We start from the raw sequence: 24,731 nt of genomic DNA on the forward strand, positions 1-24,731 counted from the left end.
AAAAAAATCCCAGGAAAAAGAAAAAGCCACAGTTAGACCTTCCACTCATGCAAACCAGCAAAGAAAAAAGGTGGGGGCATGTGGAAGGCAGGGGGCCCATAGTGGAGTCCCCCCACTTATCCCCCCAAAAAACCACCTTTGAGAAGAAAAAAAATGGAAAAAATAAATGAGAAATCAAGGGACATGGGGAGTTATGATGGGGGCAGGGGTGACCCCAGACTCTGCCTCAGGAGAGGGTGGAGGCCTGTGGCCCTGCATCCCTGCAGCGGGGTGCTCCTTGAGGGGGGTCCTGACTTCTGGAATGTGTGTGGGAGAAGATGGGGAGGGCAGGTGGCCCCCGGTGGGTTTGTGTGTGCGTTGGGGGCGGGCAGGGGTCAGGGGTCCTAAGGAGCAAGGGCTCAGGACCAGGAGCCTGGCTCCCCCCCAGACCCCAGGTTCCTGGGGTTCAGGAGCCCAGGTCTGGGGTGTGGGGATACATGCAGAGGAGTGTCCCCGCTCCAATGGGCTGGATCCAGTTAGAAAGGAAATAAATAAGAAGGGGTGGGAGGGAGGCTGGGGGCGCGAAGGGCTTGGGCAATTCAGTCCAGACCAAGGGCCCGGGCGATGGAGGCAGGGCGAGTCCAGGCCAAGCCAGGGCAGGAATCAGAGTCTCTCTCGGGCTGGGACCCAGATGTAGGGGCCTGAGAGGTCCTCGATGACACGCTTCACTTTGTGGTAGATCTCCTCAAAGCTGTCGCCCTCCACGATGGCTGGGGGTGGGGTGGAGCAGGGAGTGAGGCAGGCTGTCCAGCCAAGGGGGTAGCACCAGCCCAGACTCAGAGACACCTTTTTCTAATTCTCTAAGCCATGAGCCATGGGGTTGCACCCACCCAAAGTGGGTACCTCTTTCTAAACCGGCCACCCAGTGGGGGTAGCTGTTCTGAATCTGAGCAAAAGTGCCTTGTGTGCTGGCAACGGGCTCGCTGCAGCCTCACCTGAGAAGCACTCTGTGAACTCCTGCTCCAGCTTGGTGGCTCTGTCGAAGGCTTTGCGGGCTTGCTCCTCTGTGATCCGCTTGTTAATCTCTCTGTGGAGAGTGAGAGACGCAGACCTGAGGGTGGGTCCTGCCTTTACCTCCTCCATCCAGGGATGTTAAATTGCAATCAGTATTTTCTTCTTTGGACCACGTAGCAAAAAATACAATTCCCGACATCCTCCAGGGTCACAGATGACCCTCCTCCACCCCCCAGCGCATCCCAACCGGGTGAGGTCACTCCAGGGACCTCTCCAGAGCCTCATCGTTCCAGCCTTCAGCCCCAGTGAAGGGATTCAGACTCTAACTCCCAACAGCCCCAGAGGCCTTTGCTTGCCCCAGCAGGTGTATGCCCCAGGGGCTGCTGGGAGTTGTAGTCCTGCCTAGCCCAAGGCAGGAGAGGAGGGCAGAGGCCTGGGATTCCCTGCATCCTCTGGGTTCCAGCTCTCTGTGCAGATCCCCATCAAGGGCTGCTGGAGCCGCTGTCCAGGGTTCTGAGGGGAAGTTCAACACAGAGGCCCTCTAAGGCCAGGACCACAGGTGCGGGGAACAGAGGGGAGGCCCCTAGGACCATACTCACAGCACATTCTCCAGGGAGCGGGGGCGGATGAAGATGGCGATAGGGTGCAGGTGGGCCGCCTGCAGCCGCCGCACGGCATTGGCCGAGACATCGAGGATGCAGTGCTTCCCCTGGGGGCAGGCAGGGTGGGCGGAGGGGGACAAGCAGGTGGCAGGAAAGGACAGACAGGTGCCAGGATAGGACACAGTACAAAGAAAGGTGGGGAACGGGAGGTTGGCCAAAAGGGAAGTGACATGGATGTCAAAAGACACGTGGGCAGAGAGAGTCAAGACAGGAAGTGGGTATGGACAGAGTGAAAGACAGAGAGAAAAAGGAAAAGGCAGATGGACAGCAAGGGAAGAGGCCAGCACAGGAGGAGGGAAATGGAGGGAAATGGAGGGAAATGGAGGGAATGGAGGGAGGGGTGAGGAACAGCCAAGGAGGGGACCCAACAGACGGGGCAGACCAAGGCAAGAGGGGCCGAGTGGGGTGGGGGTGTGGATGGCGGGAACGGGACAGGTGGAGTGAGAAAGCAAAGGAAAAGAAGGAAGGAAGTAGGATGGAGGGAGGAGGGAGGGGGGGACGGACAGAGGACAGACAGATGGAAGGAACAAGGAGAGACAGATGGGAGGGAGGAGAGGCAGATGGAGAAGGGAGCCGTGGAGGGAGAGAGGGCAGGGTGGGGGGCAGCAGGGCAAAGGAGGTGGCAGAGGAGTGGGAGATGGGAGTGGAGACCCCAGGAGCAGGCAAGGGGGAAGGAGAGCAGGGAGAGGGCGAAAGGGGAGCCAGGCAGAAGGGAGTGACCGAGTTAGGGGAGGCAAAGCCACCAACAGCAAAGCCACAGGAAGAGAGGAGAAATGGGGCAAGGAGGAGGGCAGCAGAGGAGAGAAGGGACAGATGGTGGTGAGAAGTTTGGGGTCAGGAAGTAAGGGAGGGAGGAGCAGGGAGCAGGGTACAAGAATGCAGGCATCAGACAGAGTTGCCCAAGAGGAGGAGAAGGGGGTGGAGGAGCGGAGTGGAGACCCAGCAGGGAAAGAGACAGAGAGAAAGAGAGTTAGAGAGAGCTGGAGAAAAGCCATGGGGTGGGGAGAGGGGAGGAGGAAGAGGACCAGGGTGCCCGCCGGGTCCTACCTGCTCTGCCACCTCTCGCACGGACTGGACGCTGGTTCCATATAGGTGGCTGTTGTACTGGCCGGCCTCAATAAACTTGTGCGCCTGAATGTCCTTCTCCATTTTCTCCCGGGACGACACAAAGTGGTAATCCCGACCATCTATCTCATACTCCCGCTTGGGCCGTGTCGTATCTGCCAGGAAGTCACCCCACCCCCTAAAGATCTAACCACCATCCCTCTAGCTTAAAACCTGCCTACAGCATCAAACCCCCAGAGTGCCCAGCTGGTCCTTCAGTGGAAGGGGGCTACTGAGGAGACCAAGACTGAGGAGGGACAGAACCACCTCTCCCAGCATCCTCTGGGTCCTCCAAGTCTCTGGCCTGGAATGGCTACCACGAAACAGGAGAGTGGCTGAGAAGCACCCCTGCTCTGAGAATCCCTGTGTCCTCCTGTACCCCAAAGCCCGAAAGTGGCTCTGCCTATAGCACATAGGAGCCCTGCCCCCACCTCCCACCTCCATCCAAGGCCCTGGCACTCACGGGGAACACAGGATCCAAATTTGTCGGGGAACTCAGAGAGAAGATCATCGTTGGCACGGTCCTTGGTGGGCCCAAGGATGATGATGGGGCGAGCATAGTGCACTAAGGAGAGAGAGCCGGCTCAGCAGAGAACAGAGCCAGGGAATAGGAGGGGCTGGGGCCAAGGCAGGCGCTGGGGCTCACCTTCCATCTGCGTCACCGTCTCATAGCTCAGAACTGAGTCTTCTCGACCTAGTGAGAGGCAAGGTGTCTGTGAGGGGCTCTGGGATAGGGGACTCCAGGCCCATGTCACCTTCCTGAGGACGTCAAGAGGAACTCAGGGTTCTTCTCACCCCAAACTCACCCTACCTACCCTGTGATCCTGAGCTGGAGCCCCAGTCCTAGAAAGAAAGAGCAGGCCATGTGGGTAGTCAGGAGTTTGGCCCCATGAGACCCCCACTCTCCCACCCAAGCTCAACCCCTCCTCTACCTACCTTGGCCTTTAACCTTGACCACTCCCGTCGCTCAACCCTGTGGGAAACATGGAAGGATGGGGGGTAGGGAAACGCCCAGCAAGGGGCCCTATGGCCCCCATCCCCTAGGCCAGCTGATAACCCCATCTCCCAGCAGCCCCTGGGCTCCTGTGCTCCTAAATGAGATGTCTGCCCCAAAGGCTCATGGGAATCATGGTGCCCAAGAGGGCGCGGGAGACAGACACCCAAGAAGTCAGAGTGCCCTACTGACCACCCATCCTTGGGACCTTGGGAACTTCAGTGCCCGTGGCAGGAAGGCCACAGGCCCTGGGAGCCTCACCGCCGTTTGCTGGGGATAAAGCCGATGTCATCGGTCTCGCTGTCAGAGTGGACCCGCCGTGCCTGCCACCACTCCTCATCACTGGCATCGATTACATGCAGCACATCCCCAAAGCGGAAGCTCAGGGCCTGGCTCAGGAAGCCGCAGTCCTTGGTCTTGTCGTAATCAAACAGGGCCCTAGAGGGCAAGGGGATCATTGGTCAGAGCCTGGCTGAGGACTCCGGACACACTGAGACCCAGCCCAAAGGTTCTGGACAAAGGGTCTACAGCAAAGCACGGGTTGCTGATGGCTTCCCACAGGTGCCACGGATTCTGAGGAACCCAAAAACTGTGTGGGGACCAAAAGCTCTACAATAACTCATCATCGCCACACTATTAACCATCATTCAGTCCATGCCATGTCAGGGATCAGACAGGCTATGGATTCAGTGCAATTTCTAGAGCAAGAGCTAGAACTCCACCCTCCTGAGAAAGCAGTCTGCTATACACGTGCACAACACAGTCACAGAGGGGCCTGGGATCTGCTGAAACTCATAAGAAAAAAAAAAATCACTCTGCAAACTCTGGTTACCCTTATCAGTATCAAGCTCCTGTCAATAAGTCACCACCCCTGGGGTCAGGACAAGGGAAGGAATGACCACTGAGACAGCAAGGATGCAGAGCAGAGCAATGGGACTGGAAAGGCGGAAAGAGACTCCGGGACCATCCAGCCTCATCTGGGGGTCAGCAGCAAACAGCTCTGGGAGCCAACTAGACCCCAACAGGGAGGGAAGGGCCAAGCGAGGCTCTGGTTTGAACCAGGTGTCTGGGTGTACAGTGGTGCCATTCAGTGGGAGAGGAAACACTGATTTGGCAAGACAGAGAGCACGAGACACACGAGAAAGAGAGGAGCTCAGTTTGGGATGTGGCGAGTGGAGAGAGATGCCTGGGGGACACCCTAGTGGACATGTCCAGAAAGCAGATGGCCAGAGCTGCAGCTCCGGACCTCCAGGAGGAGGTCAGGCCCGAGCTGACAGCTCTAAGAGACATCTGCAGGGCAGGGTAGGAAATGAGGCCGTGTGAGTGGACAGAAGCCCAGAGGGAAGGAAGAAAAGAAGGGGGAGGCAGACGCAGAAGACACAGTGCCTGGGAGCAAGAGAGCTGTGGTCCACTATGCCGGAAGGCCCACAGGGACATGCAGGCTGGGGCAATATTCCAAACAGCCGAGAGGCCCCCTGCTCTGCCAGGCATTAACCTCTTAGTTACCAAGCTGTGGGGCAGGCTGCAGAGCCTAGGGGAAGTGCAAGGGTAACCAGGGGCTAGAAGGTGGTAAGGACATGTGAGGCAGAGGCTATTTTCCAATCAACACGGGGAATTTCAAAATGCGAAGCCATACAGCCGAGCCCATGAACACCAGCCGAGTGTCAGGCCTGGGTGGGTTCAGGGGTAGGTTTAGCGGGGTCGGGGCAGGGCACAGAATGAAGAGGAGCCCAGCACGGGAAGCGTCCAACCTGATGTAGAAACCCCTTTTGGGGTTGCTCCGGAGGGAGGCAGTCCCTGAGCCCAGGCTGCTGTTCATGAGCTGTTCCCGAAGATCATGGATCTTGGCCTCGAATCGGCTGTACTCTGAGCAAGGACAAGAAGGTTCCTGAGTTCTAGCCCCATCCTACTGCCACCCTCCCTTGCCCCCGCTGAAGTGAGAGGGCAGAGTTCTCAGGACCACCTTAGCCCACGAGAGGGGGAGCTTCAGGCTGCTACCTTCTGGTTTATACTGAGCGATGATCGTGACTGTCTGACCCGCGTTCTTCAGGGCAATGGCAGCCTGCTCATGGCTGGCGTTGCGGAGGTCAACACCGTTAACCTAGAGAGAGGAGGAGAGGCTGAGTCGCTGGAGGTGGGGACCAGGCTCCAGCCCACCCAAGCCCCTGCCCAAGAGCTCTGGGCTCTGCCTTGAGTGGAGACAGTGGTGTGGGCAGGGGCTGGCCTTCCCTCACCGAGAGGATCTGGTCCCCCTTCCGCAGCTCCCCACTGAGGTCCGCAGGGCCCCCGGCCAGGATAAAGGAGATGAAGATGCCTTCACCGTCCTCGCCACCCACGATGTTGAAGCCGAGGCCTGTGGAGCCCCGATGGATCACAATCCGCCTCGGTTCTCGGGGAATGTCTTCCTCCCCAAGCAGGTCCTTGGCCACTGGGGAGTAGCGCCGAGGGGAAGTGGGGGTCATGGCTGTGGGGTAGTCGGTGCCCAGGTAGCTGCTGTGACTGATCTCATTGTCCAAGTGCTGGGAATAAGCTGAGGAAAGATGTGGGAGAAAGGACGCATGGAGGGAGACAGCACCCACCACCCACCCACCCCCCTTCTCCCTAGGAAACCAAAGAACCAGACTCAGGTGAAGGGGAAGTTATTCTGCCAGAGATACTGGGGTAGGGTGAGGGGGCATCACATCACAGCAACGTCAGGGGCAGGAATTCAAAGGTGCTATCAGGGGTGGGTTCTTCCAGAGGATAACTGATTTAAAGGTTACAGGTCCAAGGTCTGTCAGGACTGTGAAATCAAGGGGAATATTAATATCAGGCTTTTGGGGGTTTTCTTTTGGTTGCTGTGTCTCTCAAATCTCTTAATTTATAAAATTCCTCTTTTTTTTCCTCTCGGCCATTCGTTTGTTGAAAAAACTAGGTCATTTGTCTAACAAGATTTCCCACATCCTATTAGGGAACTTCGAACAGGGAGATCACTGCCTGCATCTGTGTGTGTGAGCAGGGGCCTCTGCCATGTTCCTCCCATAAACTGGTACTTCATCCTAGAGACTTAGTCAGACTCAAGTTCAGTTTTTCGGCACAAATACTTCATAGGTGGAGCTGTGTGCTTCCTACTGTGTCACAACAGGCTGCAGGAACGTCTGTTTGTCTTTGGTAAGATTAGTCGGTAGGTTCAGGTGTGAGCCTGATGCATCCAGCGCACAGCTCCCCAGCAGCCCTGGGCCGAGGAGTTCTAGCCACTGATGATCACCGCCTGGTTCCCATAGCTCACTGGGGACTGGAAAATGGCGATATCCTACTTTTTTTTTTGTTTTTAGGAAGGAGGAGCACTTACTAGTGGGACTTATTATTTTTTTTTAAAGATTGGCACCTGAGCTGACATCTCTTGCCAATCTTTTCAGTTTTTTTCTTCTTCTCCTCAAAGCCCCCCAGTACATAGCTGTATATTCTAGTTGTAGGTCCTTCCATCTCTGCTATGTGGGACGCCGCCTCAGCATGGCTCGATGAGTGGTGCTAGGTCCGCGCCCAAGATCCGAACGGGCAAAACCCCAGGCCACCGAAGCAGAGTGCGCAAACAACCACTTGGCTACCAAGCCAGCCCCGGGACTTCTTCTATAAAAAAGAACTTTCCCATATCAACCATTTGGTTACTCTGAGGTGCAGTCTGTAGAGGAAAGAGATCAAATGCTTCACTCTTTCCCTTTACTTGCCAGTTTTCAGAATGAATGGGTTCCCTAGCAAACTCCAAAGGTACCCAGTTATTCTTAAATATCACCATGATCTCACAGATTTTACTGTATTTTGTTTTGATTGAGCGGCCAGTAGGAGCCCCTCCTGTATCTCTAACATGACCCTAACAGTCTGGGACATCTTCCTTGCCTTCTAGTATGAAAGACGTTACAAGCTCATCTTGTACATTTGTTGCCCAAGATTCGGAATCAGCCCTTTCTACAAGGAGCCAAGGTTCCTTTTGGTAAGTTATGGTATTTAGAAATATTACCATGTGATTTTAACATGTTTTTAGAGTATGATTTCATATTTGGTAGAGACAGTCACACCTCATTATTCTTTTCCAAAAATTTCTTAGCTATTCTCCCAAATGTATTTTTCCAGTTGAACTTTAGAATCAACCTGCCAAGTTCCCAGTGGGGGGGAAAAAAACCTTAAAATTCCAATTAGGATTATATAAAATGTCTAGATTAATTTGGAGAAGGTTGAAATCTTTAGCATATTAAGTTTTTCCATCCAGAAACACAGTGTGACTCTCCATTTCTTCAAGTCTTTTATGTCCTTCAGTAAAGTGTTATCATTTTCTTCACATAAATTTTACAGACTTCTAGTCAAGCTTATATTTCTAAGAATTTTACAGAATACCACAAAAGGGATCTTTTTACCCACTACATTTTCTTATTGTTGGGAAGCTACTAATTCTTGTTATTTATCTTACATATGGCTACATTCTTAACCTTCCATACTATTTCTAAGTTTTTCAGTTAACTCAGATTTTAACCTAGACAGACAATAGTACAATTTACAAATAAGGATAAGTTTGTTTCTCACTTTTCAAATGTAACATCTATTTATTCTTCTTATCTGACTAACACTGCCTGAAATCTCTAAAGCAGTGATTCTCAAGCAGGAGACATATGGCAATGTCTAAAGACATTTCCGGTTGTTCTGACCGGTGGGGAGCAGTACCATTGTCATCTGATAGATAGAGGCAAGGGATGCTGTTAAATATCCTAGAATGCGGGGGCGGCCCGGTGGCGCAGCGGTTAAGTGCCCACGTTCCACTTTGGCGGCCTGGGGTCCACCAGTTCGGATCCTGGGTGCGGACATGGCACCGCTTGGCAAGCCATGCTGTGGTAGGCGTCCCACATATAAAGTGGAGGAAGATGGGCACAGATGTTAGTTCAGGGCCAGGCTTCCTCAGCAAAAAAAAGAGGAGGACGGGCAGTAGTTAGCTCAGGGCTAATCTTTCTCAAAAAAAAAATCCTAGAATGCACAGAACCCCCCACGACAAAGAATTCTCAGGTCCAAAAATGTCAATAGTACCAATGTTGAGAAACCCTGCTTTAAAGCAATGTAGAAGAACAGAGCAATCAGAGGCATCCTTGCCTGGTTCCTAACTTAATGGACACACACCTAGGATTTTATCGTTATGAAATGTCTGTCATTGGTTTCTGATAACTACTCTTCACCATGTTAAGGAAAAGTCTGTTCCTAGTTCTTTTCATCTGAAAATACATATTGAATTTCCTCAGATGCATTTTCCACATCTGTTTGAAATGATTTTATTTTTCTCCCTTAACTTTTAATACAGTGAATCATATTAAGAGGTTTCCTAACATTGAACCATCTTTAGTTTCCCGAAACAAATCCTACTTTGTGACAGTGTTAGTCCCTTAATACGCTGCTGGCTTTGGTTTGCTGCTACATTATTGCCAACTTCTGTACCTCCATTCAAAAGCAAAATTGGTCTATACTCTCCTTCTTTTACATTATCTTTGTGACCATTTGAATTGGCCTTATAAAATGAAACGTGAAACTTTTTATCTTTTCCTATACTCAGAAAGAGCATAAGAATTATCTATTCCTTGAGGATTTGATAAAATTAGCCATAAAACCACCTGGGCCTTGCGCCTTCTCGGGGAGAGACTGTTGACAATTTTTCCTAGTTCTTCTATTGTGACCGATTTCCATCTATTCTCAAACCACCGAAGTGACAGAGGTTGTGGCTGTTTCATGGGGAGTGTCTGAAGAGGAACAGTCCCCGGGGATGTCAGGAGGGTAACTGGGACGGGTCATGGGGAGCTTTGGGGTTTGGAGGACTCTCACAGGTTGTGATGTCTGGGGGAGCATAGCTGTCACTCAGGTAGGCATTGCTGGGCTTGGCCACCTTTAGGTATACAACATCATACGTGTTCTTCAGGGCTGCCACAGCGTCCTCATGCATGACATCCTCCAGCCCCACACTGTTGACCTGGCGTCAAGGGAAGCAGAAGTCAGACGGAGCCAGAAACAGCCTCAAGACAGATGACTGGGAGGGAGCTGATAAGGAAGCCTAGGCCTGCTCAGGGCCAGTAGGCAAGACCCAAGTGTGGGCTAGAAAAGTGATGGGGGTCCTCACCGCCAGGATCTTGTCTCCAATCTGCAACCTCCCGTCCTTGTGGGCAGCACCCCCTTCAATAATCTTGGTTACATAGATGCTATTATCTCCAGGGATGTGCTGGTTCCCTACACCCCCTGCGATGCTGAAGCCAAGACCTAGATGGAAGGCAGGACAGAGGTGGGTACCCAGGTACCTGGGAAGCAGGCCTTGGAGCAGATGATAGTTGGAATGGAGGTGGCAACATAACGGGATACTACCTTTAGGTCCCTTGATGAGCTTGATCTCCATGAGCTTCTCAGCCGGCGGCTTTCGGCGCATGACGTAGAGGCGGACGATGGAGCCTGCCTCTTTGAGGGCCTCCACCGCAGCTGAGTGGGTCACCTCCCGCACGTCCACTTCATTTACAAACAAGATGCTATCGTTGACCCTGAGGGCAGCAAGGTGGGCCTGAGCCAGGAGCTTCCTGCTGCCCTGGCCCTCCCTTTCGAGGGAACTGGCGTCCTAACCCCTGTCCCCTCTCCCCACCTGAGGCGGCCATCCTGGGCTGCAGCCCCACCGGGAATGATCTTGGTAATGAAAATGGATGGGTCGTCACCGATGTGTGGGTTGTCAGTGCCACCTGCGATGCTGAAGCCCAGACCTGAGTTACCCTGGGCAGAAGGAGAAGAGGGTCAATTCCCCTCACTGCCCACTCTTGGCAAAGTGACTGGGGAGGGGAACTGTGACCAGAGGAGGAAGGGACAGGGTTAAGAGGCTGGCCACCTAGAAAACATAAGCACAGAGAGAAGCACAGACAGGGAGCTTGGGAACCTCAGATGAAGGAGCCTGCTCACCCTTTCCAATGTGATCTCCTCGTATTCCATTTCCCCCTCGGTCCCGTTCACCTGCAACTCCAGCACGGGCCAGAAACACAACAACAGTGAGACAGACACTCCTACCTGAGAACCCACCCCTGCCCTGCTGCTGGGACCCAGCCCAGGCCCCCTTTCCTTCTGCAAAGGCCCCAAAATCTAAACAACTCACATATCCCGGGGCTTCTAGGGTGTCTGTGTTGACAATCACAGGGGGAGAATTGGCCTGTGAGGGGAAAAAGAAGATGAAAAGCTGCCTGAGTCTTGGCTCAAGAGGGAGCCCATAACCAAGAGTCCCTCAGCCTGGCTATCCTTTCAGCCTCTTAACCAAGCCCACTCTGCTACCCTTAGAGTCCCTCAAGGACCCAGCCTCAATCCATATTACATACACACACATGCACATGTGCGTGGACCTAACTCTGCCCAGCCCAGGTCCCCTGCATGTGGAGGGAGGTGTCTGAGAAGCAGGAAGGGAGAGACAGCCAGACGAGGGAGCAGCAGATGGTAAAGAGTGGGGAGGGGGAGGAGGCTGGGGGGGGGGGGTAGCTTCTCACCGGATATAACACCACAGAGTGTTACATGCCTTATGTGCTACACATATTCACCCCAGGGCTTGTGTCCACGGGGTCCTGCCCCCCTTCCTGCCCAACGCCTGCCCCTATCCGCCCACATACATCCAGATACCTTCATAACCCTCCCTCAGATGTGCCCCTCATCTTCACACACATTTGCCCTAAACGCTGGGCCCTGGGAATCTGGGGTTCCCCCAGATGCAGGGCCCTCCCTCCCTCTCGCCCACTCACCATCCAATCCACCCCTTCCTCTAGGGACCCTGTTGCCTAGCAACGGTATAAGCCCAGGCAAGGCCTGGGGAGACCCACCTCCTGGAGGCCCTGTCGTCAGGACAACGGGAGGGGGAGACGGGGAGTGGCCTAGGGCCGACCAGACACCGAACGCAGACGAGATCCACTAGACCCGCCTCTCCTGCCCTGGGCCCCGCCCCCCGTTAGCCAGGCCGAGAGAAGTCCAGGCTGGAGATGTTTGTGGGCGCAGCGCATCCTGAATAATCTCCCTTCCCCCACCCCTACGCCCCTCACCCTATGCAGTGCAAAGCACGTCAGGAAGGAGGAGTGGTGAAAAACATCCGGGTCCTATCCTCTCATCTACTACTCCCTCCCCACCACTTCATTCGGGAAAGGGTTAAAGTGGGGCGTGCCCAGGTCCCTGACGTCAGTCGCCTAGATGCAGCAGGGTCTCTAGACTCTGGGGTGGGGCCAGCTTTAGGCCGGTCCTAGGGGCTTCCCCAGTTGCCAAGGCAACTGAAGCCACGTCTCCATGGCAATGGAGGGAGGTGGCCAAGAGCCTCCTTCCAGGGTCCCAACGTATCTCCTCCTTAAACAAATACTTATTTGGAGCCTACCAAGCACGAGGCACTCATCACAGAATCCCCAGGCTCCTCATTCTTCCCCTCAAAGGGGTCCCTCCTCTCTCCTACTGCCATTTCTCAATACTGCACATTTCCATTTTCAAGCTCTATAATAGATTTCATACCCATAAATCTATTAACACCATCCTCCGATCCTTCAAATCTCAGCAAATGCTGTTGTCCAACCAATCGCCACTGACTGCCAAAATCTGATCTACATGTCCATCCCCCATCCCAAAGTCTATCCTCAATCCCCATCTCCATCATTGTCTTAGACCCTCCTTCTCCAGGCCCCATCCTTCATCCACTACCTTCATAACATTCCCATCTCTCTCTCGATCCCATCCCACATCCTCTACATCCCTGTCCCACCGTTCAATTTCCATCTTCCACCCCCAGCCTCCATTTTCCATCCACTGCCCTGTCCCTATCCCACCCTCCAGCCCCATCCCTATCAGTCTCCTGCTCTTATCCTCCATCCTAATTTCTGATTCCCCAGAGAGATCAGCACCACTCTCCCTCTTCTCATCCTCAGGCCCTCAAGATTCTATTGCCAAATCACACTCCTTCATTCTCAACCCACTCCCCATCTTCTCTGAAACTTGGGGCTTCTCCTGCCCCCTCAACTCAGGCCTTGTCCTGAGACTTTCCTCCCTCAAGTACAGCCTCCAGCACTCTCTCCTTCCACTTCCTTCTGCTCTTGAGCTCTGGTTCCAAAACTCCCTAGCACTGTACTAACTATGACCTCTCCAGCCTCCCTTCTCTCATCTTCGCCCTCCCCAGTGACTTAATTGCCCCATCTCCCAAAAAGCATCTCGAGTCTTCTTTCCTTCACTCCTTGCAGCCTTGAGTTTCACAGGAATACTCTGCACCATCTCCCCAGCTCCAGGGCCTTACTTTCCTTCTCTCAATCAGTTCAACCTGCTGCCCTGCTTTCACAGTCTCATCCCTGTCAGTCCCTGCCCCGGGACCTTTTACCCTTCTGCTGTCTCTTCATTTTGCTACATGCCAGAGAATGGTCTTTCTCTCCCTCTCCAACTCCTCTCCTGCCACCTCCTTCTCACCCCAGAACCTGCAGCTGCCCCTCCCTGCGTCCTCACCCCTAGGCTCAGAAACCTCATCCCCATCTTCTTGGTGAAATGTCAGCAACCTCCTTCCCCCTTCCCAGGGCATCCTACAAGATCCTGGGATCCCACCCCTAACCCCACAGTGTTCCCCTCAATCTCACAGCTTGCCTAGTGCTCTCTATTCCTCCCCATCCTGTGGGGAAGCGGAATAGAGAGGAAACTGAAAGGGAAGAAGACGGAAAGTGGCCTGGAGAATGGAAGGTCTTAGAAACAAGGTCTCCCCAGGACTGGAGAAGGGAAAACACACTGTGAGCACAGAGAAGAAGGAGAAGGGGAAACAGGTGGTGGTGAATAATAATGGGGGGTGGCAGATAGGGTGCAGAAAGATCTGGGTGGAAGTGAGAGCCCAAGAGTGTGAGAGACGGGAGGCATGAGAAGAAAAGAGAGAAGTGATGAGTAGGGAATGGGGTCACTAGGAGAGGGGGAGCTGGCTGACCAAGGAAAAGGACTGATCAGGTCCAGGAGGGCCTGAGCCAGGGATCAGGGAGAGGAGAAGGAGAGTGCGTGGGAGGAAGACAGAGACAGCATCAAGAACAGCCAGCCAGCAGGAAGGGTAAGGCAGCGAGGAGGGGAGGAAACACAGAAGGGGAGCAAAGGCTAGGCAGGGGATGGAGGCAGAAAGGCCCATGACTGGAAGTCTCAGGCCAGACAGATGGAAAGGGCTGGAGACTCGGGGAATAGAGAGAGCCAGGCCCAGAGGCCGGAAGTGGGGGAGGAGGCGGGGAAGGAACAAGAGCAAATGAGGGCAGCGGGAGCTCTGAACAGAGCTCTGGACACAGAAAACAGAAAAACGGAGGTGGGGGGTGTGAAGGAATGAAGAGGGCTGGGGGTGGGGAGGTACATATCCCAACACACCTGCTCACAGACAGGCAGATGCAGACGCAGACACACACAGACACACATCCTAGCTTTAAGTCCTACACCCACTCCCACTTGCCTGGCCTCCGTTTCTCCTCTGTGGGAACAAGGTGTTTCCACATTCCCAGACGTCCCCTCCCCCCTGGCCTCAAGAGCCCAAGCCCCAGTCCCCCAGTCCCAGCCGCCCTCCACCTACAGCTCTCGCCCTACCGGCCCTTTGAGGGTTGTAGCTCCGAGGCGAGGCTCCGAGGCCGCACTGGGAAGGGGGCCGCCTGAGTCTCCTACCTTGATGGGGGAGAAGTGGGTGTGGCCCACGACCCCATGGACGGCCTCGAGGTGGGACAAGTTCCTCTCCGCCACGTGCACCAGTTCGGGGGCGTTTACCTGGTTGGGGAGGTGGGCCGGGCTGTGCTCCAGAGGGGGCGTGTCTTCATCTTGGTAGCGGTATTTCTGGGGATGGGGACGCAGGCGTCACTGGGGCTGGCCCAGTGCCTCAGGCTCCAGGCTGCCCGCCTGGCGCCTCCTCTTTCCCCAAGCCAGTGCAGTGCGGAAGGCCCTGGGGCCTGACCAGCTCCTCCCCCTCCCTCTCCTCCAGCCCATTGGTTCCCCTCTCTCCAGCCTCCCCACAGCCCCCTCTCCCGCCAAGGGCTCAGCACCTCTCCTCTCTTACCAAATCCCAGCCCCATCCCCCAAGTCCTCCTCCTCCTCACATCCTAGGACCCCTGCGCCCCTCCCAGCACACTCCTTTTTGCAGCGTCCATTTCTTCACCCCTTTTCCAAGCCTTCATCTCCAAGTCCCTCTATCCTTTCAGAGCTCCAGCCCCTCTGACACATGTCCCTCCATTCGCTACATCCATCCCCAACTTCTTTGCTTCCCTCATCATCTCCGTCCCACTTCCCTCATTCCCTTAATCCCACTCCCCATGTTGTAACCTCCCTCTCCATACTGCGGTTGGTGCTTCCACTCTGCATTCCATCCCACCCACACCCCACTTCACTGCCTCAGTCTCCCCACTACTTAAGTGGCTCGCTCTCCAGCACCTTGTATGCCAAGGCAGGGAGCGCAGTCAGGCCCTTCCACTAGCAGGAGCTTAGGATCATCCCCCTAGGCAGGACAAAGCTAAACCCAGCCGGCTCTTCCTCCACTGTCCCTAACAGTTCCCAAGTGGTCAGCAAAGGGGCCACAGGAGTTTAGCCCCACCTCTACAAATGCCCACAGCTAATCGGATATACTAGAAGGGGATGGGGGAGGAAGGGGGAGGAACAGAGGCAGTGGGGCTCGGGAGAGGGGCAGGAATGGGTGCCAGGTTCCAGGTCCCCTGACTGGGGAAGGGATACATGGCTGAGACTTAGAGTGAATTCCTGGTCTCCCTCTGGCCTTTTGGAGCGAAAGACCCAACATGACCCCTGACTCTCTTCCAAACTGATCCCCTACCATCTCAAGGGCCTCCCGTGCTAGCTTAATAGGGACATCAGTAAATGAGATTAACTGGGGGCCAAAGAGAGAGGAAAAGGGCAGCTTGAGACAGCAGTGAAGGGCAGAAACCCTGCCTGGGTCCCCCCACATCTGCCTCTGCCCTCACGCCATTTCCCTCCTCAGGAGCCGTCCCCCACAAAAGCACACCTTCCCCAGCTCCAGGCTCAGCAGAGGAGGAAGTGGGTACCATACGCAGGGCTCCCTCAGGGACTGGAGAAGACAGAATACACTCCCCAGTACACATGTGTAAAAAGAGAAAGCAGGATTTCCCTCTCAAGAAAGTGTCTGAGAAGCTGAGACTACCCCAACATCTGGAGGGCAACAGTTGCAAAACCCAACTGAAGAAAGCTTATCAAGGTCAAGGCCTGATACTACAGTATGATTCTGAAAATTCTGAGAATGGTGAACCAAGGCTGAGGATATAACCCAACTTTGGCTGTGGCTAAGGGTCCAGAAGGAGACTGGGAGGAGGGAAATGGTAGCGGCAACATGAAGACTCTCAAAGCCAGGACACAGAGACAACCAGGATCAAGAGGCACCTTGACACATTTGAAGAGCCTTAAAAGAAGGAAACATAGGGGCTCATCAAGACACACTCTGTTTCCTGCCCCACAGTCTTTGCGAGAGAAAGCTGAGCTCCAAGTTTCAATACCACGGGCACAAAAGTCGAAAAGAAGAAAGAGTAGGGGGTACGAGCTAAACAGCCCTCCTCAGACGCTGAGCTGTCTTGGATAAGGAGACTGTTCATTCCACGTCCTGAAAAGGTGGTCTTCAGCCTGGACAGTGCAAGTGCTGAGGGAGGGACAGGGCCCCAGAACTGGGGGGTCCAGGGAGAAGGCGAGGTCTCTCACTTCACAAGGACCCCAATCCCCTGTGTGATAAATGAGGCAGGGCCAAGGGTGGCAGCTGCAAATGTGGAAGTCTGGGGGAGGGTTTGAGCCCAATAGCTCTCCAACTTCACCTCACTTCACAGAGAAAATTCCTGAATCCAATGAAGAAATGTCAGGGTGCATATAAAGAAAATGAAAGCATGGAAAGGGATATTGCATTGTTTATTCTAGAGAGGAAATAAAGGTAAATTTTTATCACAGTGAGACTGCAGAGACCTCTCCCTGCCCCACCCCCATGAGGGGGGGCATCTAGGACTGAGGAAAAGGCTCTCACGGGATGGGAGACCAGGTGAGGGAAATGGGTAACAAGGAAAGGGTACCAAACCTCCCAGAGAGCTGAAGGAGATTAGGGCCTATGTTCAGTCCTTGGCAATTTTTAAAGTACATGTAGTAAGGGAAAAAAAGGAAAAATGTCTGGAGGGGTGGGGGTGGCAGAGTATTTCTGAAACTGCAAACCGGAAGGTGTGGGTCGGGGTCAGCACCTGGCAGTCCCTGATTACATGACAACTAAAGCAGGGCAGGCAGGAAAGGAGGATCCCCTCTTGTAACCTACTGGGACTCTGGGCCCGGACACGCGACAGCTCGCATGCTATTGGGACCAACTCTGACCCCCAATGCATTAGGGCATAAGACAAGTAAAAGGCCTGGGGGGTCGCTGTAGTTCCTTTTCCCTTGGTCCCCTCATCACCGGAGCCCCAGTTACACAGAATGACCTGGAACCGGGAGTTGCACCCCGAAAATAGAGGGGTGTGAGTGAAAGTGGATGATAAGAGGGGCGACCCACTGCACCTGTCCGCGAGACACTGCAACCCAGAGACCCCGCGCCAAGCAGAAGAGCGACAGCACTTGAAGCTTGCACCCCGAGATTTGGGGGGTGTGGGAAGAGGGGAGCGGGGCCGGAGCCCGTACCGCGGCACGTACCACGCAGAGACACATGGAGGCGAATCTGTTCCGAGCCGACATGGAGAAGGGGAGGGGGACTGAGGGGGGGGGTGGGAGAGCAAGGGTCCCGGGGTTGGGGGAGGGGGAGGGGCAGAGGGGCGGGGGCTGCGGCGGCCGCGGCGAGTGGAGGGAGGCTGCGGCCGGAGGGGGGGGGGGGACGGCGCCTGCGCAGTGCGGGAGAGCGTCACGATAGGACAGAAGGGGTGAGGGGAGACCCTCTTAGCCACCAACTTCCCAGGTTCCAGCTGTTTCTCTGTGGACTTCACCGTCCACAGGATACTCCTATTCCGACTCCTCTACAAATAAGGACACTCCTAATATTTACCAATTTATCTCTCTGGTTCTCAAGGATCCCTTATTCCACCCACTATCCCTCTCCTAAAATCAACAGGCCCCTATTCCAAAACCTCACTGGACCGGTCATCACAACTGGACCCCCAGGGTGCAGGGAAGGAAGCAGCACTTCTCTCTCACTTCTGCAGGACGCCCGAGGGATCTAAATTACCTCCCACAAGCCCCTCCCCCAAGATTGTTAATGTGGATAGCATACCCTCAGATGCCAAGACATCTCGTATTCTAACCAGTAGTCCGGTCCCACCTGATAGCCAGAAAATGCTTTTCAAGAATTTAAGGACCACAGATCCTTGTTGTGCCCTCAAATTAATCTACCCTTTAAATCCTCCCTTTTAAAATCATATCTATCCCTCAATACCCTAACAGAGACCTTGAAATTAGTGCAAATATTACCCTTGTTCTAATGTAAACATCCAAATAAGCAGTCCTCAAATTCGTTTGGGGTCCCCTGTCCAAAGCCCTGAATCTACCCATGACTTTCTAACATACCAGTCCTCAATACCACCAGACCCCAATTTCAGGGAGTATATAATGTACCTTAAAGCTGACCCAATTCGATAGCAACCTCTACAATTTATTCCCAAACCCTTAAATTAAAGCATATTTCCCTATTCCTTTTCTTTATCCCTCAAGTTCACACATTACTCCCTTTTCTGACTTCCAACTTTGTTGGAAGATCGCTCCCAAATATATCCATCTCCCCCACACCCAAGTCTCAAAAAATATTCTCAAAGTCAGATCTGGCCTGCAATTTGCAGTAACCCACAAATCTTCCAGAACATCCCAAAATGACTGTCTCAGCGCTCTTCATGGGCTTCCATTTTCTCTCAAACAACTGAACCTGAAAGCATCTCTTCCAAATATTCTCCCATTGAACGCCCACCCTTCCAACTCTTAAAGCCCAGTGAGCAGTCTCCTCAAATCTGCTTCTCTGGCTTCTCTAAAATGTCCACACAAGGCAGAGGAACAGACTTCCCCAGAATCTCGCCTATGCCCCCTCTCTTCCCGTTGATCGGAATCTGTTAGATACGCCCCCAAAATGACCCTCAGTGACCTAGTTTCATATCTACAGAGAATGCTTGGATCCTCAGAGGGAGCCAGTGTGGAAGAGGCTGGACTCGAAATTCCTTCTAGAATAGAAAATGCACAGGCCCTAGTTCTCCACCAGCAGGCGCTATAGCCCACTAAGACCCTCCTCCATCCCCCATTTCCTTTTCCCTCCATTTTCCGTTTCCCCGTTGCCTGGCAACGCAGCAATCAAGGACTTTGCTGTCGCCTAGCAACCGTCTCCCTGGAACATAGAGCTGAGGTAGGAGGTTGTGCTCTGATGAAATCTGAACAGTCCTCCATCTTAGGAAAATTGAGACGTCAGATCGCCCAACCCCCGGATTCTCCTTTCCAAAGACCCTCGCGCCCCGCAGTGACTTAGACAACAGCCCCGCGAACCCTGTCTCCTTTGGGCACATGGGACCACGCCACGCCCCTGCCGAGTCAGCCCCACCCTCATTTCAGTCAGGTTACCAAGCCCTAAGGCCCCGCCCCTTTTCGAAGATTGTCGCCCGCCTCCCTCGATAGAGTAAGCCAGACCCCGCCCACTTGCCTTCAGGAGACCACGCCTCCGTCCACTTCCCGCCCATTCGCTCCCCCGGCCTCGCCCACACTGTCCCTTCGCCACGCCCCTGTCGGCCAATGAATGAGGCTGCTGGCCACACTGCCCCGCCCCCAGCATCTTAGCTTTGCCCAATGAGGACCACCCGGAGGGTTTAACCGCTTCGCCTCCGGGGCTCTGGCCAAACACCCCTGGTCTTTCCCCACTTTTCCCCCCTCCCCCACTTGTTCTGCTCCGCCCTCCGCCACCCGCGCCCGGCCCTCAAGTTCGCCACGCAACTTCAGTCGTCGCCGGTTACCATGGCAACGGCGGCAGCAGCGCGGGGAGAAGGGGGAGGGACGGGGGCGGAGTGGGAGCAAGATGCTCAGAGAGAGAGACACAGGTAGAGACAGGCACAGAGTAAGACTAAGTGATAGCTATAAAGGCAGAGTTAGCGCCAAGCACAGGGCCTGGCACATGGTAGGCATTCAATAAATGTTCCTTAAATCACTGCGGCAGGAGTCTAAATATAGGCAATGAAAGATGGAGGACTCGCAGACGGAGCTGGGAAGCTCAACGACCGCAAAGCCTGTGCACCCCCTTCGCCACCCAGCATTTTTGGGGGAACAAGTGCCATGTGCCCCCTGCTGGATCCTCCTGGGCTACCCTTTGCTGCCCTGAATAGAGATGAACCACAACTCCCAACAGCCCCACGGCCAGCAGCCCTCTAACACTGAGGCATCTTGTGCCTCAAGGCCTTGTGGGAGTTGGAGTCCCCCCTCATCCGAGACCGACAAGTTTTCTGGCCAAGGAATGTGGTAAGCCTGGGTCTCCATGCCTCTGTAAAACCCTAAATGCATGATCCTCTCTGCACAAGGCTTCTTCCTTCAGGGATGCTCAACACTGGGCTCCATCAAAGAAGTAGGAGTCTGGAAAGGAGATGCATAAGCCCCCCTCCCAGAATAGCTGCCAGTGCAGGCAAGCCCCTCACCCTCACTCTCATGTGTTGGAAGCAGAGCCCACACATTCCAACTGGCTCTCTGTGTACAGCTGTACACAGGGGACCACAGCCAGGAAGCCTAAGGTCAAGGGGTAGGTTAAGGGCAGGAGAAAGGTGGAGCAGAGGATCAGACAGACATTAAAGGAGACCAGGCCAGAGAAACCGAGGCACAAAAATCCACTGAAACTACAGGGGCTGAGGGCAAGAAGCAGCATGGGAGAAAACCCAAAGCCCACAGAACAGGGACAAGCAAGCAGCCCTGGAGACAGGGTGGGGGCTCCAAACCAAAAGGTCCTCAGCCCCCAATCTCTTCCATCCATGCTCACATGTGCACAACGCATGTGTACACACATGTGTGAGGTTGTGGCAGGAAACATGTGTGTCCTCAGCTCCCTCCCCTGAGAAGCTGCAGCTCCCACTAAATATAACCCCCTCCCCAGCCTGTGACTCACCCGGACCCCGCCTCCCCGGCCCCCACTTCCTGTCCCACCCCCCAGCCCCCAGCTGCCTGCCACCCGCCCAAGCCTCCCTCCACACACCAGGCATCCAGCTTTCCAGTCCCAGAGTCTCACAGCCAAGATCTAGGTATTCTGCATCCCACCAGGAGCTTGCTTTCGCTCTCCATCCAAGCTCTTCTGCCCTTTCCAGGCTGCAACCACAAGGCCACCCTTGTACAGATCCCCACTGCTGCCAGCCCTGCCTTCCTCCTACTCCTTTTCACCCCAGTAACCTTAATTCCAGGTGTCCCCCCTACCTTGATCCCAAGTGTCAGGGGTAGTAACAGGAACATTCCCCTGCATCTGCTTTTCTCCCTCTTTCTCACCAGGGGTAGATGCAGTGTAGGAGGGGATGGGGATACAAGGTACCTGCCTGGACCACCCCCAAATTTTGCACCACCCACCTGGTTCCCCTCCTTGAATCCCCTCTCTCAAAACGTCTCATCTTCCTCCTCAGAAGCTGGCAACCTCAGCTGCTGCAACCTTCTACCTCCCATGGGAGTACCCCAAATCCTAACCTCACCTGGTCCATTCCCTCAGGTGATCCTATGTCAGGTTCCAGCCCTCTGACAACTCCCAACTAGCCCCATTCCACATGATCAAAGCCTAAATTAACAGTTCCCACAAATTGAGAGAGGATCCCCAAATGTATCTACCATGAGACGCTTGTTCCATAGCCTCAAGGCCCACCCCTTCCCTGCCAGCTGACACCCCCAGGCCAGTCAGGCACTCCCAACCAATAACCTTTACCCGAAAGCCAGGAGCCCCCTGACATTAGACAAGCCACCTGGAAGCCACCTTGTCTCCCAGGGGGAAAGAGGACCCCCACCCCATGTAGTCCACCTAACATACAGGAGCAGGACTCCCATGTGAGCCAGGCTTCTTCTTAAATAAGTCTCCCTCAAACATCATTGGTGAACCCCCAAAACCACCAGACCTCCCTAAGCCACAGAATACACCAAATTTTCCATTTCTCTACAGGTACAAAGGGATCACTCCAGGGGCACCTGTGGCCAAACCCAGCGTTTTCTCAGAATGTGAACCCCAAAACTAAATTATGACCCCCCCAGATACATCTTCTGATGCTCTCACTCCAGGGCGCCTGGGCCCAGGTTAGGCCTGCCTAACCCCTCCCCACAAACTCATACCCTCCCCGCAGTTTACAGCCCCCCATCATGCTTACCTTGGTTGTCACTATACAGAGACAGTCCATGTTGGGGGGCCTGGCCGCGGCGGCGGGTAAGGGGCTCTGACTTCATCGGAGTTTCCTTCCTCCCCTCCGTGGGTTCTCACCCCTCCCCCCTCCGCACCCCACTTTTGCAGGGGGAGCCAGGATGGGGGGAGGGGTGAGAGGGGAAAGAGGGGGTTGGAGAAGGGAAGGGTAGGAGAGCGTGGGAGGGAGAGGAAGGGGGCCCTAAAGGGGGTCCCCAGAGGAGGGGAGGGGGCTCGGGGAGCACACCCCGATTCTCAGGAGGGGCGGGGGCACCGGGGGCTGGCAGCCCCGGAGTTCGGGGGCTGGGGCATGAGCTGAGGTGGGGGAGGGGAACTGGATTTCGGGGAGCCCCGGGGTAGGGGGGGGTCTTGCCTAAGGGCCAGGGGCTAGGGGCCGTGGCGGGGGGAGTGGGGTGGGGGGGTCGGAGGCGGCAGCGGCCGAGGGAGCCGTGGAGCCGAGGAGGGAAGGGGAGAGAGGAGGAGAGAGGAAGCAGGGGGAGGGAGGGAGGGAGCGAGGAGCGAGAATGGGGGGGTGCCTTGGCAGAGTTAACTCCTTCAGTGCTGGCTGGAACCCGGATAATGGGAGAGGAGCTAGAAGCAGGAGCCGAGAGGCCCTGAGGCAAACATGGAACCCTGGCCAGCCACCAGCAACACAGCAGAGAGATGAGGATGGTTTCATTTCTTAGAGGAAGCACCCAGAGTTGGGCTGGGAACACCCATGGTTGTTTAAACACTGGAGAGAGCCAATGGTAGGGGGCAGGGGATGAGGGAGGGGCTGGCAGGAGGGAATCCCTGGGGACCTAGTTCTCCCTTGGGATTCACAGGAGGGAGCCTGAAAAGTAATTATGTCCTGGACTCTTATTGCCTGAAATTGGGGCAGGCAAAGAAAAGGGGGAAGCAAGAGGGAGAAAGGGCTACAGGACTGGAGAGAGTGCATTCTGCATGCCCCTGACTCAGGATTTCATCCCCAGGGCCCCCACGTCTCAGTTAAATATTAGCAGTACTTCTCTCAGTACTTTGCTCCAGCCCTGCCTGCTCCCTCAGGAAGTTAGCACTCCCCCCCGCCCCCCCACTCACCCGCTTACCTGACTCTCTGAGATGGAAGCCTCATAATAGTCCAGGATATCTGTCACAGGAACAAAACTGAGTTGCCCTCCCCCAACCCCTGCCGCCCTGGCCACCCCTGCCATCATTTGCCTCCGTCTGTCTGCTAAGGGCTCCTCTAGATGATGAACACTGTTGGGATGACCCCTGCATGGGGTGCCTGCTTGGACCAAATGATCTCCAGGCTCTCAACCAGCCCCCAAGTTGGATAATTGCCCTCACAGGTCCAGGTCAGTCCTTTCCACCACTGCCCCTCAGAAAATTGGGGCTACTCACCCAGCAAGGCCTGGAAGAGGTCACTGTGCAGCACTGTGAGGAGAGGGGGTGCCCATCGCAATAGCGGGGGGGCCAGGAGCCAGAGGGCTGACCTGGGAGCTGGTGAAATGGAAATGAGGGAGGATTGGGACAAGGAAGAGTCAAATAAACCAGCACACTCACCTCATCTTTCCCCAGCCTTTGCCCTTTCACCTCAGACTCTATGGAAAGGTTTGGGGAGAAGGAGTCCCAGCTGCCCACTCTGCCCCCAGGCCTCTCCTCTGCAAGGACTCCTGTTTTTCACCTCTTGGTCTCTCGGACATCTCTCTCTTCTCTCACTTTAATCTCCCTAATCCGCCAGGATTGGAGCTGAGCTGACTTCTCCTCACCCAATTCCAGCTGTTCAGTAAAGTAGGCAGTCTCTGAACCCATCCGCTGTCCCATTCTTCCCCAGGCACCCCCACCCCGACCTTGCTCCACACACCCTGACCCCTCTCCCCACAGCCGGGTATGACTTAGCTACACTTTCCCGAGGGAATGGGGAAGAGGGTCAGTACCAAGGAGGCTCCTGCTGCAAAAAGAAAGGAAGCTGAGCCCGGCTCTCTCCTCCTGGGCCTGTCCCCAGTAGGAATGACAGAAAGAGGGGTAGAAATGACCTAGGACTTCTTGAGCCAGGGCTACAGAAGTGTAGGGGAGGAGAGAACATGAGAATTCCTACACTTCCCCTCAGGCCTGGGAAGAATGTCTGTTCAGAGGTCTAGCCTGAGTACATGGTCTCAGGAAAGAACAGAGGGCAGAGAAAGACAGATGTTCAGGAAGACCTCAGAGGCCCTAACAGGGAGGCAGTGAACCCCGAGGGTTCTTCCTACTGTGAAAATGTAGGCGTTTCCAGAGTTAGTGACACCTCCTAAGTCTCAGAATACGCCACCTCACCAGTTCCTTTCCTTTTGTGTTGATGGAGACAGATTTCACGAAAGACCCCGAAGAATCGTCTTTCCATGCCTGTGCCTCCGGCATCTATCTTACACTTCTCTCTTCCCACTTGTCCCTTCTAACTCCACCTTGGAAGTCCTCCCTTCAGTCTACCCTCCATCCCTCTGGCTGCAGCTGCCTAAGCTCCTCCCTCTTCCATCCCAGCCTATCTTAACACCCCTTCCAAAGGCTGCACTCTAGTTCCGACAGGCGGAATGAAGAAGTTTGGGGGAGACAAGGGACGTTTGGAGATCATCCTAGGTAAACCAGAATGAAGGGACTGGGGGGGGGGGGGGGACGCGCTACGGAACTACAG

General features: G+C 54.7%; 1 protein-coding gene across 11 annotated transcripts; it reads right to left on the reverse strand.

The window, feature by feature from the left end:
• Positions 1-75: 75 nt before the first annotated feature.
• Positions 76-24,729, reverse strand: DLG4 (discs large MAGUK scaffold protein 4). 11 transcript variants are annotated; one of them, XM_070562996.1, is made up of 22 exons: positions 24,377-24,729; positions 23,465-23,563; positions 23,170-23,210; positions 14,509-14,574; positions 10,886-10,939; positions 10,696-10,746; positions 10,388-10,512; positions 10,120-10,289; positions 9,881-10,017; positions 9,589-9,733; positions 5,988-6,283; positions 5,752-5,854; positions 5,505-5,619; positions 4,015-4,191; positions 3,696-3,732; positions 3,575-3,602; positions 3,406-3,453; positions 3,223-3,324; positions 2,703-2,875; positions 1,593-1,702; positions 975-1,066; positions 76-749 (listed from the first exon to the last, which is right to left on the reverse strand). In XM_070562996.1, exons 1-22 carry the CDS (start codon positions 24,441-24,443, stop codon positions 643-645), a joined length of 2,343 nt encoding a protein of 780 aa, XP_070419097.1. In that variant the 5' UTR covers positions 24,444-24,729; the 3' UTR covers positions 76-642. The 11 variants fall into 11 exon arrangements, with proteins under 11 accessions (XP_070419097.1, XP_070419098.1, XP_070419105.1 ...); XM_070562997.1 differs by lacking the exon at positions 24,377-24,729 and adding an exon at positions 23,748-23,905; XM_070563004.1 differs by lacking the exons at positions 23,170-23,210; positions 23,465-23,563; positions 24,377-24,729 and adding an exon at positions 22,056-22,576.
• Positions 24,730-24,731: the final 2 nt, after the last annotated feature.

Source organism: Equus przewalskii, chromosome 10 (genome assembly GCF_037783145.1).
Source record: "Equus przewalskii isolate Varuska chromosome 10, EquPr2, whole genome shotgun sequence".
NCBI classification, from domain to species: domain Eukaryota; kingdom Metazoa; phylum Chordata; class Mammalia; order Perissodactyla; family Equidae; genus Equus; species Equus przewalskii.